The 15963-nt window shown below is 41.7% G+C and overlaps 1 protein-coding gene across 2 annotated transcripts in view; it reads left to right on the plus strand.

Moving 5' to 3' along the window:
• The window catches only part of ARHGEF28 (Rho guanine nucleotide exchange factor 28), a 66713-nt gene that overhangs the window by 16182 nt on the left and 34568 nt on the right, over positions 1–15963 (plus strand). The window contains exons 5-15 of one of the 2 annotated variants that reach the window (XM_075932258.1): positions 382–493; positions 865–957; positions 2854–2934; positions 3849–3891; positions 7754–7877; positions 8712–8838; positions 9191–9246; positions 10654–10705; positions 12981–13128; positions 13218–13339; positions 14396–14536. In XM_075932258.1, coding sequence (XP_075788373.1) covers positions 382–493; positions 865–957; positions 2854–2934; positions 3849–3891; positions 7754–7877; positions 8712–8838; positions 9191–9246; positions 10654–10705; positions 12981–13128; positions 13218–13339; positions 14396–14536 — 1099 coding nt within the window. The remainder of the gene's footprint in view (positions 1–381; positions 494–864; positions 958–2853; positions 2935–3848; positions 3892–7753; positions 7878–8711; positions 8839–9190; positions 9247–10653; positions 10706–12980; positions 13129–13217; positions 13340–14395; positions 14537–15963) is intronic. The other variant, XM_075932259.1, reaches the window with a different exon arrangement.

The raw sequence follows: 15963 nt of genomic DNA on the forward strand, positions 1-15963 counted from the left end.
GCATTAACTGATCACCAGCTGGGGTAGGAGATTACTCCTCCTGGTATCCATTCCAGGCACAATTAGAAATAAAACATAAGAGAAGGTGAAGAGAGAGATTAATTCCTTCCTCTAACATACAGATCATGTCTGGAGACAGAATCTGGGGTTAGATGGAACATTGGTCTATTCTGGTGTGAAAACATTATGTTCAGATACCACTATAAACAGGCAAGGGAGATAACTAACCATCTGATATAGTCACTGTTCAGACTTTGTCCTCACCAAATTGAAATAATTTCGGATTTTTCTTTATCTAATTTGCACACACATACTTTCCTAGAATATCAATTGCCTTTCCTTGAAATTATTGTTTTTCCCCCTCATTTTGATTTCTTCTAGGAATCGTTACTTTCTGGAATTCGATCACGCTCTTACTCATGTTCTTCACCCAAAGTTTTATTAGGGAAATCTCGCTTTTCACGTGACTTCACAGTTTGTGATTCAAATGAAGGTGAGCATTAGTTCTTCTCTGTTTGTATGTATGGAGCGCTACAGACTCCCACAGGCCAAATGCTGACTTCTTTACTCAGGTCTGAATTGTCTCTCTCATTTCCGTGGAGGGTGAGGTCCCCTATGTGTGCAGCTCTTCTCTAGCCTAGGTGGAAGTGGGACTCAGCTGCTTCCACATCATCCCTCCTGGATCTTCAAAGGGCATTCTGTTGGTCTGGAGCCTGCAATGCGGGAGGGCAATAGAGACAGAGCTGCAAGGGAGCTGTGGGAAATCTGGCTGTGGGCAGAGATAGGAGATACACATTGCCCCTGCTCCAGTCCTGCAAAGCTTAGAGAAGATAAGGTAGCCTACGTCACAATTTTCTTTTTCAGGATCCAGTAGAGACACAAGAGAGGGTTCAAACTTGATGCAGAGGCACAGGCACTCTCTGCAGATCCCCACATCCTGCAGATCTTTGGGAATTGGTGAGGTTTGTGTGTAACGCTACGGCCTTTTCCACCGGCAAGGAAGCAAACACCACCCTCTTCGTGGGTTGACAAGATTCTTACAAACCTTCCTTCCCTATATTCCTGTTCTGCATGTTTTACCATATTAGGGATAACCTTATCTTCTGCTCCTATTCAGTCCTAACTTAAGTTAATAGGTGTAGTTTGCCTATCCTTGGCGTGCTGAGGAAAACTTGAAGGATCTTATGATGAAGCCCCGAGTTACACAATTGATTGTTCTGCTTATGTGCTGCCAGCAAGATGTTAAAAATAGTTTCTAACATCCTTCTATTGTAAGGGGCTTGTTTTTTTGTTTGTAAGCTTAGCAAATAATCCGTGCCTTCGTTGGAGAAAGGAACATGCCACATTAGAAATGCACAAAAAGATGTATGAAACATTTACTTGGATTTTATTCACAATCACATCTCTGAAAAAACAATTTACTTTCAATATAATCCATTTTCTTCATTTTAAAAAAAACTTATTTTGGGATGAGAACAAATGTGTTTTTTTCCGAAAGGAAAATTCTTACTTAAAGCAATAAGCATGAGAAAATATGAGTTTGAAATAGACCATGTATTATTTTTCTAACACGTTTTTCATCATTTAGGGAAATTATCCTTATTAAAGATACCACTTAACTGCTTAAAGTATTTACTTAAAGTTAGGTGTGTGCTTAAGTGCTGTCCTAATTTGGTTCTAGTAGCTCTTTATTTTATTTAGGCCTGTGCCCTTGTAAGACTTACACACACACTTAACTTGCAGTATCATTGGCTTCCAAGTTAAACACATTTAAACCTGTGCAGGATTAGGGCATTTTTCATTTGATGTTTAGTAGCAGAATACAAAAAACAGCAACAAAAACTCTTGGTTAAAAAGTAGGTGAATGTTTTTTTTTCAAGTTTGTTAGTTTTTGTCCCTCAACTCCAAATTGAAATATTATCTTTACTCAGACCCTTTTTGTGTGTATGTGAACTATCTGCAACACCTAGCATGTTAGGTATTTTTATTGACTTTTTAAAATGTAACTTTGTTTTTAACAATTTTTCACCCTTCTGATTAGCTGAGAAATCTAAAAAAACAGAAGAGGAACAAAGGCATGTGTCCTGTAAGGTCTAAGTTCCTTAGTTCAGCAAAACACTTAAGCATGTGTTTAAATCCTGACAATATCAATGGGACTGAAGCACCTAATGTAAAGTTAAGCAGATGGTTAAGAACTTTACCCTAATCAGGGCTAAGCCCAGACCTCATATATAAAGTCAAAGTATGTGGTGCTTGGGAGAGCTAGAATCATCCTCCTTCCCAAGTTTCAGGGCACAAGTAGTCACTTTGCAGCCCCTCAAGGCTTGCAGAATACCAGTCACTGTGTTCTCCAACCATGGGGTAATTTGGCCAATGAATTTGTGTCATTAGGGTTCTGCTGAGCACATTGCTGGCTCTCCCTGCCCCATTGCTTATGTCTCAATCCACACTGCAGTATGTTGGCATGATCAGAGCTGCTATATAAAACTACTCTGCAGCAAGCAGGGGAAGCAAAAATTTCCAGGTGTAACTTCTCAGCACCGAGGAACTCCCACAGATCCACCGCTTAGATGTCTTGTTTAGGATTTGGCCATAAATGAGGGTAGAAAATCTGAATTTGTAAATGGAAATCCAGTCTGACCTTGCTGATTTGCATTTTTGAGTCCTGAGGGATTAGCTCATAATAAGAGAGTTGTATTCTTACATCATGATGTACAATATGAAAGTAGAAAATGCACTGCCTACTGTTGTAGCAATAATCAAAGCTTCTTAATACATATGGAATAAAATGGCTACATATGTGTTTAAAAGAGGCTATTTCTAGTTTGTAAAGAATGTGTCCCTGCTGTGTAGATGGTGTACTCATGAGCAGTGGTCGATCCCTTCTACAGGCTCTTTCACACTCTAAATCAGTGTCTCTGCTCCATCCATGTAGTAAGTACTGCAATGGCAAGCCAATGGTGCTATTTTGCATGAAGCTGTGGGAACGTGGCCTTTATTCCTTCAGAAGAGCATCTTGTTCCATATCTTTGGTCTGGCAGCTAACTGAAATGTCATTTGATTCTCATTACATATATGATAAAATATACAATCTTACTTGTTGATCTGCTGTGCTGGGTATTTTCTCATATGGCTCCTTTTTCAACAGTGTATGCAAAGCATGGACCTAACTTTAAGCATGCGAATAGTCCCATTTAAGTTGGGACCGCTTACGTACTAGTGGCGTAGCCAGATAAGTACACGTGGGTGGTTCCTGACTTCAGGCAGGTGGGCAATGATGGGGGCCGGACATAAGCCACAGTAAAAGCTGGGTCACGAGAGCTATGAGTGGGCCTGGATGCAATGTGGATAAGCCATGGCCCCTCAAGCCCAGCTGTGGCTACGCCACCGTTATGTACTTAAAAGTAGGCACATGCTTGCAATAATCTCTACAAAGTTAAATAATGTCTGGTCTCTTGGAAATAGCAGAAAAGAATCACATAAGCCCTTTACAACAGAATAGCTAAAAAAGCAAAATGAAAGATGAACCATCAGAAAAACCGGGTTGCTTGGAAAAGAGTAATACTAATTTTCTTTACTACTTAAAGACAATCCACCATTTTGCAAAGACTGGCATTTTCTGATGTTAATCCAGATCCGGGCAAATTCTGTCAAAGACAATCTATTTAACAAACGATTTGTATTATCTTGGACAATATTGCTTCTAGTAATTTTTGCTTTCTAAATATCCAACCAACATGCCAGAATATAATGACTGAGCTTTCATCCTGGTTGAGGTAATGTGCTTCAAACAAATAAATATCCAAGGACAACCATCTTAGGTTTCATTAACTTTTTGTGTTTTATAGAACAACGAGCATACAGCTTGCCAGAACAATCGAGGGAAAAAAGGTACTAATACTTGCCATGGATAATTTCTGCAGTGTAATATGTATCTATCTACCATTATTTACATGTTAATGCTACTAGTTAAACTTTAATAGCACAGATCTTTGTGTAATGGTCATCATGACTCAAAAGTAAGAGACATGGTACAGGCAGTCCCCGGGTTACGTACAAGATAGGGACTGTAGGTTTGTTCTTAAGTTGAATCTGTATGTAAGTTGGAACTGGCATCCAGATTCAGCCGCTGAATCTGGACACCAGTTCTGACTTACATACAGATTCAACTTAAGAACCCCAGGCGTCCCCAAGTCAGCGGCTGCTGAAACTGATCAGCAGCTGATTCCAGGAAGCCTGGGGCAGAGCAACTCTGCCTCGGGCTTCCTGTAGTCAGCCACTGGTCAGTTTCAGCAGCGGCTAACTTGGGGACGCCTGGGGTAGAGCAGCTCGGGTGCTGCTGGGTTGGTCCAGTAGCGCGGCCGCTCCTCGGCGCTACTGGACCAACCCAGCAGCACCCCAGCTGCTCTGCCCCAGGCGTCCTGATTCAGCCACTGCTGAAACTGATCAGCAGCGGCTGAATCAGGACTCCTGGGGCTGAGCAGCTGGGGTGCTGCCGGGTTGGTCCAGTAGCGCCAAGGAGCAGTGATGCGGGACCAACTGGCAGCGCCCCACCTGCTCTACCACAGGCCCCGAGCTTTGCTCCACATCTCCCTGGTCTGCTGGGGGGGGCACTAGCTGCGTCCCCCCCCCCCCAGCAGACCAGGGAGACACGGAGCAAAGCGGCGGAGGACCCGGGGCCGGACCCGCGACGCTTCCAGATCAGCTAGAAGCGCCGCGGGTCCGGCCCGGTCCTGCGCCGCTTTGCTCAGCGTCTCCCTGGTCTGCAGACCAGAGACGCTGAGCAAAGCAGCGCAGGACCCGGGGCCGGACCCGCTGCCGCTTCCAGATCAGCTGATCAGCTGTAGACCAGGGAGACGCTGAGCAAAGCCGTGCAGGACCCGGCCCGACCTGCGGCGCTTCCAGCTGATCTGGAAGCGGCTGCGGGTCCGGCCCCGGGTCCTCCGCCGCTTTGCTCCCCGTCTCCCTGGTCTGCTGGCTCCCGCAGCAGACCAGGGAGACAGGGAGCAGCTTTTCTCGCCCCGGAGGAGGCGGGCGGCGGGACCAGGCGTCCCGCCACTCGAGTCCTCCGGGGCGAGAAAATCCCCATTCGTAACTGCGGATCCGACATAAGTCGGATCCGCGTAACTCGGGGACTACCTGTATATTGGTTTATACCATGTTCTAATTGTGGTGTCTTTTCCTAATGAATTTTAGAATGCTTCTCTAGGCTATTGTTTACACCACCCTAATATAAGCATTGGATATAGTCTATTAAAATGTGTTTGGAACACATTTGAGTGTTTGACTGTGCATCTTTAAAGTTTGGTATTTCTTAAGTCCGTTTAGCATACACAACCTTAAATCACTCCTTTTGTGCAATAGTCCTTATCTGTAAGGTTTTGGGATATCATGTAATGTATTTTTCTTTACAGCCCTTAGATATAGGTATGACGCATCTCCAGCTACTCTACACATTATTTTGTATGCCAAACAAAGAGATATCATACGAGTCATTTATATATAATATGCATAGTAAATAAGGAGAGGGTTTCCAGTTTGTTTACTGTGTATCTTAGAAAACTGTAGAAAAAAATACTGTATGTTCATGTTAGTAAAGTCTGTGATATAATGAATATACATGTGGAAGCAGTGTTATGATTTCACAGGCAACCTTTACTGGCATCTCTTGATTTTTGAGTTATTCATTATGCAATTGTTCTTGACATTTCCTTTTACATTTATGTATTTTATTTGTTGCAAATTAAAATCATTTACATATTCTGGAACTATTTAGCTAGATACCAGGGTACTGTCCCATTTACGTGAAGTGCAGGAATCAAAATCCTATTTTCCCTTTAGTCTGCAGGGCCCACAACTCTGTCTTGTGTTTCATCTTATCCCCAAGTCAGGTATGCGCTGTGGCTTTGCAGCTTGCAGACTGTCTGAGAGATATTTGTGATGAATGCCATTCTAGGGAGAGAAGGAAGGAAGGAAACAGGATACATCTAGGACTGATTCAGCAGGCCAGCCATATTCAACTGTGTGCCTAAGCACGTGCTATAATGTTGTGCTGAGTTGGGACCTATAAGACCCGTGCTCATACAGCAGAATCACTGCTGGAGCTGAAACTTCTTATTTCACAGCTGACTGAGCTGAGGCTCAGCAAGGAAGAGGAGTTGTTAATATGGGAGCCACCTAGAGGAGCATGCAAAATATGGGAGTTTGCATGCAGAGGGGTCATGATCTCAGTGTTCCCTCTTAGCTAAGGTGACCATATTTGAACTTTTAAAAAAGAAAACACCTGGTGCCTGCTGGTCCCTGCTGGTGCAGCTGCGGCGGCAGCTGCTCCACTCGCACAGGAGATGGGCTCAGGAGCCAGCAAACTCATCCCCACACATGCCAAGCTTGGGGTTCTGGCCGCCACCTTGCTGCTGCCAGGGCTGCTGCTACCCCTGCTGGGTTTCATGTTGTGAAGGGACGCTGCATGCCAGGCTCCAGCTTCCCTGCTGCACTGCCCCAAGATGCATGGCAGTGTGGGGTCCGGCAATGCTGCCAACCAGCCGGTAGCCAGGGCTGCTGTAGGGCCAGGAGGAGAGAGTGGGGGGCCAGGGAGGCTGCTGGCTGGGGCCTGTCCTGGAGCATGAAGTTAAAGGCACTGAGGAGAGAAGTGGCATGGCTAGAAAAGGAACCCAGTAATCCTGCTTCCCAGAATCCCTTCCTTTCCTCTGCCTGGCCCACCAAGCACCAGTTCCCACAGTCCTCACAGAGCACAGACAGGAACCCCCCAATCTAACCAACAGACCCACTGCCCACCTACAGGAAAGGAAAGAAGCCAGAAGTTCTAATACCCAGTTCCCTGCTCTTACCCGATTCCCCTGCCCTCCCCCAGAGCCAGGCACCTCCAGCCCCCCTGCTGTAGCCCAATGCCCTTCCCCTCGAGTCAGGCACCCCCCAGTCCCCGTGCTCTAACCCACTCCTCACCCAGAACCAGGCACTTCCAGCCCTCCTGTTCTAACCCAATGCCCTTCTCCTCTTCCAGAGCCGGGGACATAACCTTGTGACTCTGTGGGAAGAGCCACACCCCTGCCCACATCGGACCTTCCCTGGGTCTCACTAGAGCTGCCGCCATTGCCGCCACGTGCTTTTCCCTTCAGGCGCTGAGGCACGTGCGCAGAGCAGCTATTAACGTCTGGGTGCATGACTCCGAATGTTCGAATGACAGGCACGTGCCCCGCCCCATCCCTGATCCCCTTTGCAGGGCAAAATCAGGACATTTGTAGCCATTTAGAAAAGCCAGCCAGCCAGAGATTTAATAAGTGAAAAGGAGGATGTGTCTAGGAAAAACCGGACGTATTGTAATCCACCCCGAAGATGGGAGGCAGCACAGCTTCACAGGTAATTAATCAGTCCCACCCAGCCAGAGGATCAGGGCTCCATGCACATAGCTGACTGACTGGGTGGGGCTGATTAATCACCTGTGAAGCTGTACTGTCCAGTAGCATAGAGGGAACACGGTTATGACAGTATAATTACGTCAAGCTTGCAGCATAGTTCACATTCATTACAGCACATATGCATGTGTTCATAATGAGTATTATGCAGGGACCAATATCACTTTTAATTTGATGTTGACCTCTTAAACTCATATGGTTTAAACCTGAATACATCCTGTGATTGAAGCTAGGTAAAGCAGAATATCTGCCAGGTGCTTCTCTGTTTTTAAGATAATATGTTCAGTGTAATGAACTGTATTTACTAATTTACATTTTAGGATTAAGGAGGAGGAATGGGATAAGTATATTATACCTACAAAATCTGAGTCAGAAAAATATAAAGTGAGTCGTACTTTCAGTTTCCTGATGAACAGAATGACTAGTACACGAAATAAGTGCAAGGTAATTTCAGATCTACGTATAACTGGGTGCTTAGTCGCATAACTGAAATGCATTATAGCTGAGGATCAGATATGTCTGTTAGTTAAAGATAAGTGACTAATTTTCCCAATTATTTATATTTTATAATTGGACATTTTAATTTAAAACTTATGACAATATGTTGACATTGTCCTTGACAAACACTGTTGTTCATTTTTAAAAGTAACCTTATTTTCACAGTACTAAATTCCATTTCTGTTTTTAAAATTTTACTTATCTAATTTCTTGTGATTTAGCCCAAGTTTAAATGTCTCAAGTATATTTGGGAAAAATTTTCCTACTTGATATACAAAAACTGAAGTATTAGAGAAAGTATGTATTGTTCTTATTGTCTACAGTAATGACTTGATTCGGTAGCCGTTACTGTGTAACATTTTCTCCGTTGAGTAGTTTTATTTGAATATATGAGTAATTGCTGTGAAGCATGTGTGAGTTTTAGAATCAGGTCCGAAACACAATGCTAAATGTAAACAAAGTAAATCATGAAAAGTAAATCATAGACTTTCAGTGTTTTAATTTTTTTTTTAATTTTTTTTTTTTGCCCAACAAAAATGGTTTGGTGTTCCTCCATCTTTAGACGTACTCTGGGGATCCTCAGGTTGAGAACCACTGCTCTGAAATTTACCTTTATTGATCAAATAATAACATTACAATGTCTATTGTTACCTGCAAGAGGAGATAAATATTTTATGAGCCATTTTCCCTTAAGATAAGAATGTTTTAACCATCATAATATTGTAACTTTAAGTATCTATTTTAATCTCTCTTCTTTTTCATGCTTTATTGGATATGAAGACTAAAAATAAGGAAGCCAAAGACAAACTGAACAGACATCAATTTATTACTGGGAATTTCTCAGGCAATATCCTGTGTATGGCATGTGACAAAGCCCTCTTAGGAAAAGAGTCATTGCAGTGCTCTTGTAAGTAGCTACTCACTTTTATATAGCTTTTATGCAACTTTTGAAAATCAGCTGCAGGATAATTGCTAATATTCCATGTCAAGAGCAACACTCTCTGGAGATACTAACTTCTCTGCCTACTCAGATAGGTCCCCAGGACTCAGGGAAAGGGAGCAAAGATGACAAAAGTCTCCCGCTAGTTGATTCCTGAATGATTTCTGGAGAAAGCTAGAAGAAAAAATAAAGCCATAATTTTGATTATTCAGTATGTGGATCTGAAGGAGAAAAAATGATGAAGTCCCAGAATAAAGTGCACTATAATGTTTATGAGCTTTTTCAATTTCAGTCTTCTGAGATCTGTTTTTCCTTTCAGATTGCAATGTGATTGTGCATAAAAACTGTAAGGATTGTGCTCCTGCATGTACAAAGGTAATTCTCTATGACTTACTGTTGGTATGATGTTATTGTGTATATTCTCTCTCCTTTTTTTTTTTAATCTCCAGAGTTTCTTCTATAGTGATAGCATATGCTATGAGATGCTTATTCAAAGTGTTTGAAGAGAACTTTGTCTTTGTAGTTCGCTTCATAATGGGTTAATATTGAATGACTTACTTGTTGTACAGAGACCTACCTACTAAAACAAATAAGATGCCACAAAATGAAACTGAGAAAGAAAACAGTGCAAAAATGTTCCAGACTAAGTGTCTGTATATAAAGGACTGTGGTAATCTCACATAACTGTCTAACACAAGCAACAGAAATAAGCAGTATCCTTGAGCAAATAATTAATAAACAGAGAGAAAAAAGGTAGGGTAGTTTCTTCCATATCTTTGGAGTATTGCAGGACAAATTGGGATATATAGTTTGATTTGCATTTCTAAGGTGTACTTAAAAGGGCTGGCCTTGAGGAACCATTGGTTTTCTGTGATCACAATATGTATTCCCTAATTAAAATGAGGGCTACATCTTAAAAACTGTACACTGATGGGAGCGTCTGTTTTTTAGGGACTAACAAGTGATTTGTACTTAGCTAAAAGCCATGACAGGGCAAGCCATTTTTCAGACTAATGCAGTGCATCTTAACTATGGAGTCACATCAGTGTGGCTGTCTCAGAATAGCTATTGTAGTGCACAAATCTTCAGGATAAACATGCCTAAAGTTACCCTTATAAAACAAGCATTTTTTTATTTTATTTTTCTATTTTATTTTGTCTTTATCAACGTGCATTCACTGAATAACCTGTGGGCAAATTTAATAAAAGGATCTAAAACATAAATTATAATGCTAAATCAGCTGCCTCAAAAAGGTACTGTAATTACTAAGATTGATGGATGTTTACCAGAAAGATGGAAGAGACCATCACCCCAACCAATCATCAAAAGGTTGAGAGAGGAAAAACTACTTAACTTGGTTTCCTTAAATAGAACACTTGTTTAAGTATATGAGGCTTGTACCGTGTAGCAAAGGACACAAATTCTGGCTCAGACTGGCTGGCTTAGAATCAATTTCCGGCCTTAGGTCTCTTCAAACTCATTTAAGACATGTAGCCCTATATGTATAATTATTTTTAAGCCCTCACAAATCGTATGCATGTTGCAAAAGAATAATTCTGTAACACAGTAATTGGAAAGAAAATAAACTGAACAAACTTTGTATGATAATGTGGCTGGAATTCATTATTGTTTCACTTTGGTTTATTGATAGCAGAAATTCAGGATCTTAATGCAGTTTGCTTGAAGGCTCTTCCAGATGATGCTACGAAAGCATATTACTGACTACTCAGTGTGTAATCAGCTGTTATTTCATTTTAATAAGATGAAATTTTTCTTTACCAGAAATTCCAAGAGAGATACCACGTTAAGACCGGATCACAAGCAGTCCTAACAAGTAAGTATTATAGTAAGTAAGCAAGCTAACAGCATAAATCTATTATTTTAAAGTTTAGTGTATAGCCTGAATAACAACATAGTAGGACAAGCATTCTTCATAATTTGTAAGTGTGACTCCCATATCAAAGGAAAAGAGGTTCATTTGTTAGTATCAAGTACATATAAGATAGGATTTTCGAAAGCGCTCATAGTTGGTTTAAGTCTTCTCCCACTGAAGTCAGTGACCTTACTGCACAGTAAGAAGAGAGGGCCATTGTCTGTCTTGCTAGAAAAGGTGGCCCCCTACCTTTTTAAGCATGAGATCATTTTTTTAATGTAAGTGCACTCCAGGATCTACCTCAAACCCAAACATCCTTACCCCACCTCCTTCACATCCCTTCTCTGAGTCCCCGCCCCTCTTCCACTCCATCCTCCCTCTTCCATCCTCACTCACTTTTATCAGGCTGGGGACAGGTGTTTGGGGTGTAGGAGAGGTTCAGGACTGGGGCCAGGGTTCAGAAAGCAGGCTCCAGCTGGGCCCCGCTTACCACAGGTGGCTTCTGGGTAGTGGTGCAGGTGGCTAAGACAGGCTCATCCCTACCCTGGCCTTGCACCACTCCCAAAAGCAGCCAGCAATCTCTTCATCTCTGCCCCCCTCTGCTCTGTGGAGATGAGACACAAGGGGGGGGGAATAGGCACCCTGACATCAACACCCCCTTCCTCTTCTTCCTGTGCCCAGCACAGCAAGCAGGAGGCTATCGGGGTGAGGATAACTCGAAGGCAGAGGGCAAGAACATAAGAAAAGCCGTACTGGGTCAGACCAAAGGTCCTTCTAGCCCAGTATCCTGTCTACCGACAGTGGCCAGCACCAGGTGCCCCAGAGAGGGTGGACCGAAGACAATGATCAAGTGATTTGTCTCCTGCCATCTCTCTCCAGCCTCTGAAAAACAGAGGCCAAGGACACCATTTTATCCCCTGGCTAATAGCCTTTTATGGACCTAACCGCCATGAAATTTTCTAGCCTGTATAGTAGTGCTGAGGGGCAGATGAAGAACCTGTCAGGATCACTTGTCAAAGGTTCTAAGATCTACCAATAGATCCTGGTCTACTGGCTGGTGACCACTGGGCTAGAGAGTCAGGGAGTGACTTGCTGTTGCCTCTCATATCTGGTCAGCCTAGGGATGCTGACCCATTTCCTCCCCCCTCCAGTGACTGGTTCGAGCGTGATGGTGGTGGTGGGGGGGACGACTATTTAGGGTTGTGCCAGTTCAAGAAAAGCCCTCTTTTACCTTGACCAGGCAGTGCAGCACCGACTCTCTTACTTTTGGATGTAGATAAATACCAGATTTTGTCATGAGTGCTGTGGCCATTACATAGTTACTCTGTGCGCTGAGGGTGGGGAATAAATTTTCTGTCTCCCTTCTGAATGGACAAGGTGAGGTGGATTATTTTTTCACCTTTCCCACAGTGATTTGGGGGCTTAGTTTGGACAAAAATTAAATGGGGGGGTTAGGCGGGGATGTCACAACTCATTATGTATTTCTGGAGCAGCTGTCCAGTGCAGGGACTATGTAGGAAAGGGATCCAGTGACTTCTAAAGGATGTAAAGGAAATATTCTTTAAAGGAGCAGAAAGAGGGGTGGGGTTGGGGTTCCCATGGCTGGTACAGCTGAACATCAATCCCCTGTTCCCTATAGCCCCCTTCAACCTCATTTGGGAGATGGTGGTGAGGTCCCAACAGGATGGCTATGGACCAGGATGAAAGAAGGGGGAGGGCTAACAGCAGCATCCTGTCACCTCCCCTTTGTGAAAATGATTATGGAATTTCCTGAACTGAACAGTTTATCTGCCAGTAATTCAAGACATTTAGGAACAAAATTAAATTACATCCAGTGTCTCCTATTCTTCCTCCTACATATCTGGACAATGGAAGTTTTACCACTGATAGCAGTGGGAGCAGAGGTACGCCAACGCTGAATGCTTTTGAAAAGCGTCCCCATCATGTACATGTGTGTGGCTCAACCATGTGCCAGTATAAATGTGGGTATGATGTAAGTGTGTCAATGGCTTAATGTTATTCTCCAATTTACAGTTTGAGCACCAAAGCTACTGAGCTTCACTTTGTAGCTTGTTTTTCCATCCAACTCAGGAAGGAGCTCAGTGCACTATAGGAGAATGTGTCTAGTGACATATATTGATCAATAAGAGAATCCTGTAGTATTTCATGCTGTGGTCATGCGGTCAATAACGTACAAGATTTTCTGTAAGACTTACACATACATTTCACCACACAGATTCATCATTTAGAGATCTTCCTCAGCCCATATTCTCCTCCATACATCCGTCTTCCTCAATGCCCACTGGACTTTCTGCTGTAAAGAAAGAAGTCTCACAGCAACCTCATGCTTTATCCAGAAGTGTTCCATGTGCCAGTTTTGAAAGGTAGAATGCAGCTACCAGCACAGTATGGTAACTAGATTATTCAGTTTTCCTGGGTGAGTTGCTACAATTAAATACTTTTTTCTTTGCAGAAGATCTATGCCTTCTGCAGACCAAGACACTGATAGTAGCAGCTGGAGGGCCAACTCACAGCCTGAAATGCTGTTACAATCTATAGGAACCCTTCCGTCAATGGATTCTTTTGTCATGGAAGGTAAGAAGTAAACTGAGAAATCTACATGTTACAACCTATGCTGCAAAATGCAAAGTGGAATAATTAATTAATAGGTTTAAGAAGACAACTTACCCTTAATACTTTGCAAGTGGGTCTAAATTAGTGATGAACTCTTTACTAATTTTAAGTGTTTTGGGTTTTTTAATTTGTTGTTATTAAAAATTAACATATCAGATCTCTCAACATCCTTGCCACTAATTAAAAATATAATCTAAAAGAGATTACAAAACTAAAACAGCCCCATATTTTTTTCTGGCACTCAGATAGTCTGCCCTCAGTACACACATGACAAATAGTATCACCCTTCACTCATATTGCTCCCATAACATAAAAATCCCACCCCTTAACTGCCTACCTCAATTCACGTATTAATATCTGGAAAATCAACAGCAGATTTATGAGTTATTTCAGAAAAGGGGCAGGAGGAGTGAATTCTGGAGTTGAATGGCATTCACAAAGAGAGAAAACCCAGCACAAGAAATTGCAAGCTGGGTGTGTGCAAATTTGAGGTACCTCAGATGAGAGGTCACTTCTTAGGGGGTATTTCAAACAATGGTTCTAATCCTGAAAAAATATTCCCTCTGGTCCCCAAATCTATGTTTGCTTCCATTCTTATTTTTTAACATGTATAGGGTTGCCAGGTGTCCGGTTTTGAACCAGACAGTCCAGTATTTGAGCTTTCTGTTTGGGAAACAAATTGAGAAAATATAAAAGTCCGGTATTTTGTAAATAAGATGTAATGTAGACTGTGATGTAGTGTCAAGTGTGTGCGGTATTTTTGTTGAAACCATCTGGCAATCCTAAACATGTAAGATAATGATGCTGGCATCATTGGTAGGCTTAGTATTTTCATACTGATCTCTTTTCAGTACTCGTTAGTAACTTTAAGATTAAGCCTTTAATTAAGTCTGACTTCAGTTAAGCAATATACTCACTACCTGCATAAAAATATGTGCACATGGAGAACTTCCCTTGCTGTGACACTGCCAACATGTTACTGTGACCAGTTCTTACACAGTCTTTATTTTGTCATAGATGATGTGGATTCCTCCCTGTGGACTGACCTTAGCACAGAGGCACAGGAGTTTGAGGCAGAATCTTGGAGTCTTGTTGTGGATCCAGCATTTTGTAGCAAGCAAGAAAAGGATGTTATCAAAAGGCAGGATGTAATTTTTGGTCAGTGTTAAATTATTTTTTAAAAGTTGAAAATAACTTGGTACAGACAATAGGTGGGATATACATGTTGTGTAACCTGAAGAAAACGCTCGGTGCTTACATTTTAAGAGGAATAATGAATAATATTTAAATTATATGTTGTCGCAACAAATAATAATATAATGTAGCATGAACAGAATATTGAAGACAATTTGAAAGTTAATTTCAGTTTAACCCCATTCATGTACACTTTCTATAAACACTTCAGTACTCAAGCTTTACTACCATGTGGATTCCTGAACAATGAATTTTGTTGGGATAGTCATGAAAACGTTGGAATAATCATGAAAAGCACTTTCTGATAGATATTAAATTATCCAGTCAGGGAACAGAAATTATACCATATGACTTACGTAATTAACCAACACAACATGAAATATAAATAATTGTGATGAATTGTTCATAATTGATCTGCAGACCAAAGAATTATTTACTAAAGAAAGTTACATCATTTACTTAAAATTATTTGTATTTGGGAGGCTCACAAGTTTTCACTAATATTTTGTGGGAAAAAATTACATGAATTTTCTGAATTACTCATTGCAGATTATTTCCTCTGTTCTGTTGTTTACACCTGTTGTTCTTCAGAAGTCAAAATGAAGTTCTTAAAGTGCTTAAATGTTCAGTATTAAGTAAATCTTTTATAAAACGTGGTTTGAAAGAGTAAGCTAGTAGGTATCTGCAGAATAAAAAATCAGCAAAGTCCAAAGATTCATGGATAAACTGAAAATAATGATATTCTTTTCCGAAAATTGATTTTAAAACATTTCTGTGGCTAGTTCGAAAATTTTTACTCCAAGTTTTATTCAGTTCTTACTCCAGTAATCTTCTAGGGTAGTAAGACTCCCACTGAATGACAGAGTATAGTAATGTAAAACATATACAGTATTCATTTGCATATGATTCCTAATATTTATGGGTAGGACTTATGAGCTTTAAGTTTAATGTAAGTAAAGTTGTTAATGTTGTGTAGGTTGGGAGTTTCCTTGTTTGAATTGACACGCTGTGCATTAACACAGCATATCAGTAAGTCTTAATTTTTTTGTTACAATCGAACTATGGGGAATAATAGAAAAAAGGGCAAATCAGGCAAGAATTGGATTTCAGTGTTTTTGGCTGTGCCTCTGCTGACTTGGGCATTGATGTTGTATAGGTCAGCGTAGTGCAGTGGAGGGAGCCAGAGGAGCTTTCTGCAGAGTAGCTGCCTGTGTGAAAATGTTCTCTGAATGCGTTCCTATATGCAAACACCTGCATTGCCCCTAGAGGGTGCCATTTGGAGGGATGGGGGGCAGTAGTCCTCCCTCCCAAGTTTGAACCTCTGGATTTCATGATTGCGGTCTCCTTGAAGTCCTCGCCCTGACTCCAGAGGCAGTTCTCAGATGCCACTG

The sequence above is a fragment of the Pelodiscus sinensis genome, chromosome 6, assembly GCF_049634645.1.
Source record: "Pelodiscus sinensis isolate JC-2024 chromosome 6, ASM4963464v1, whole genome shotgun sequence".
Taxonomy (NCBI): domain Eukaryota; kingdom Metazoa; phylum Chordata; order Testudines; family Trionychidae; genus Pelodiscus; species Pelodiscus sinensis.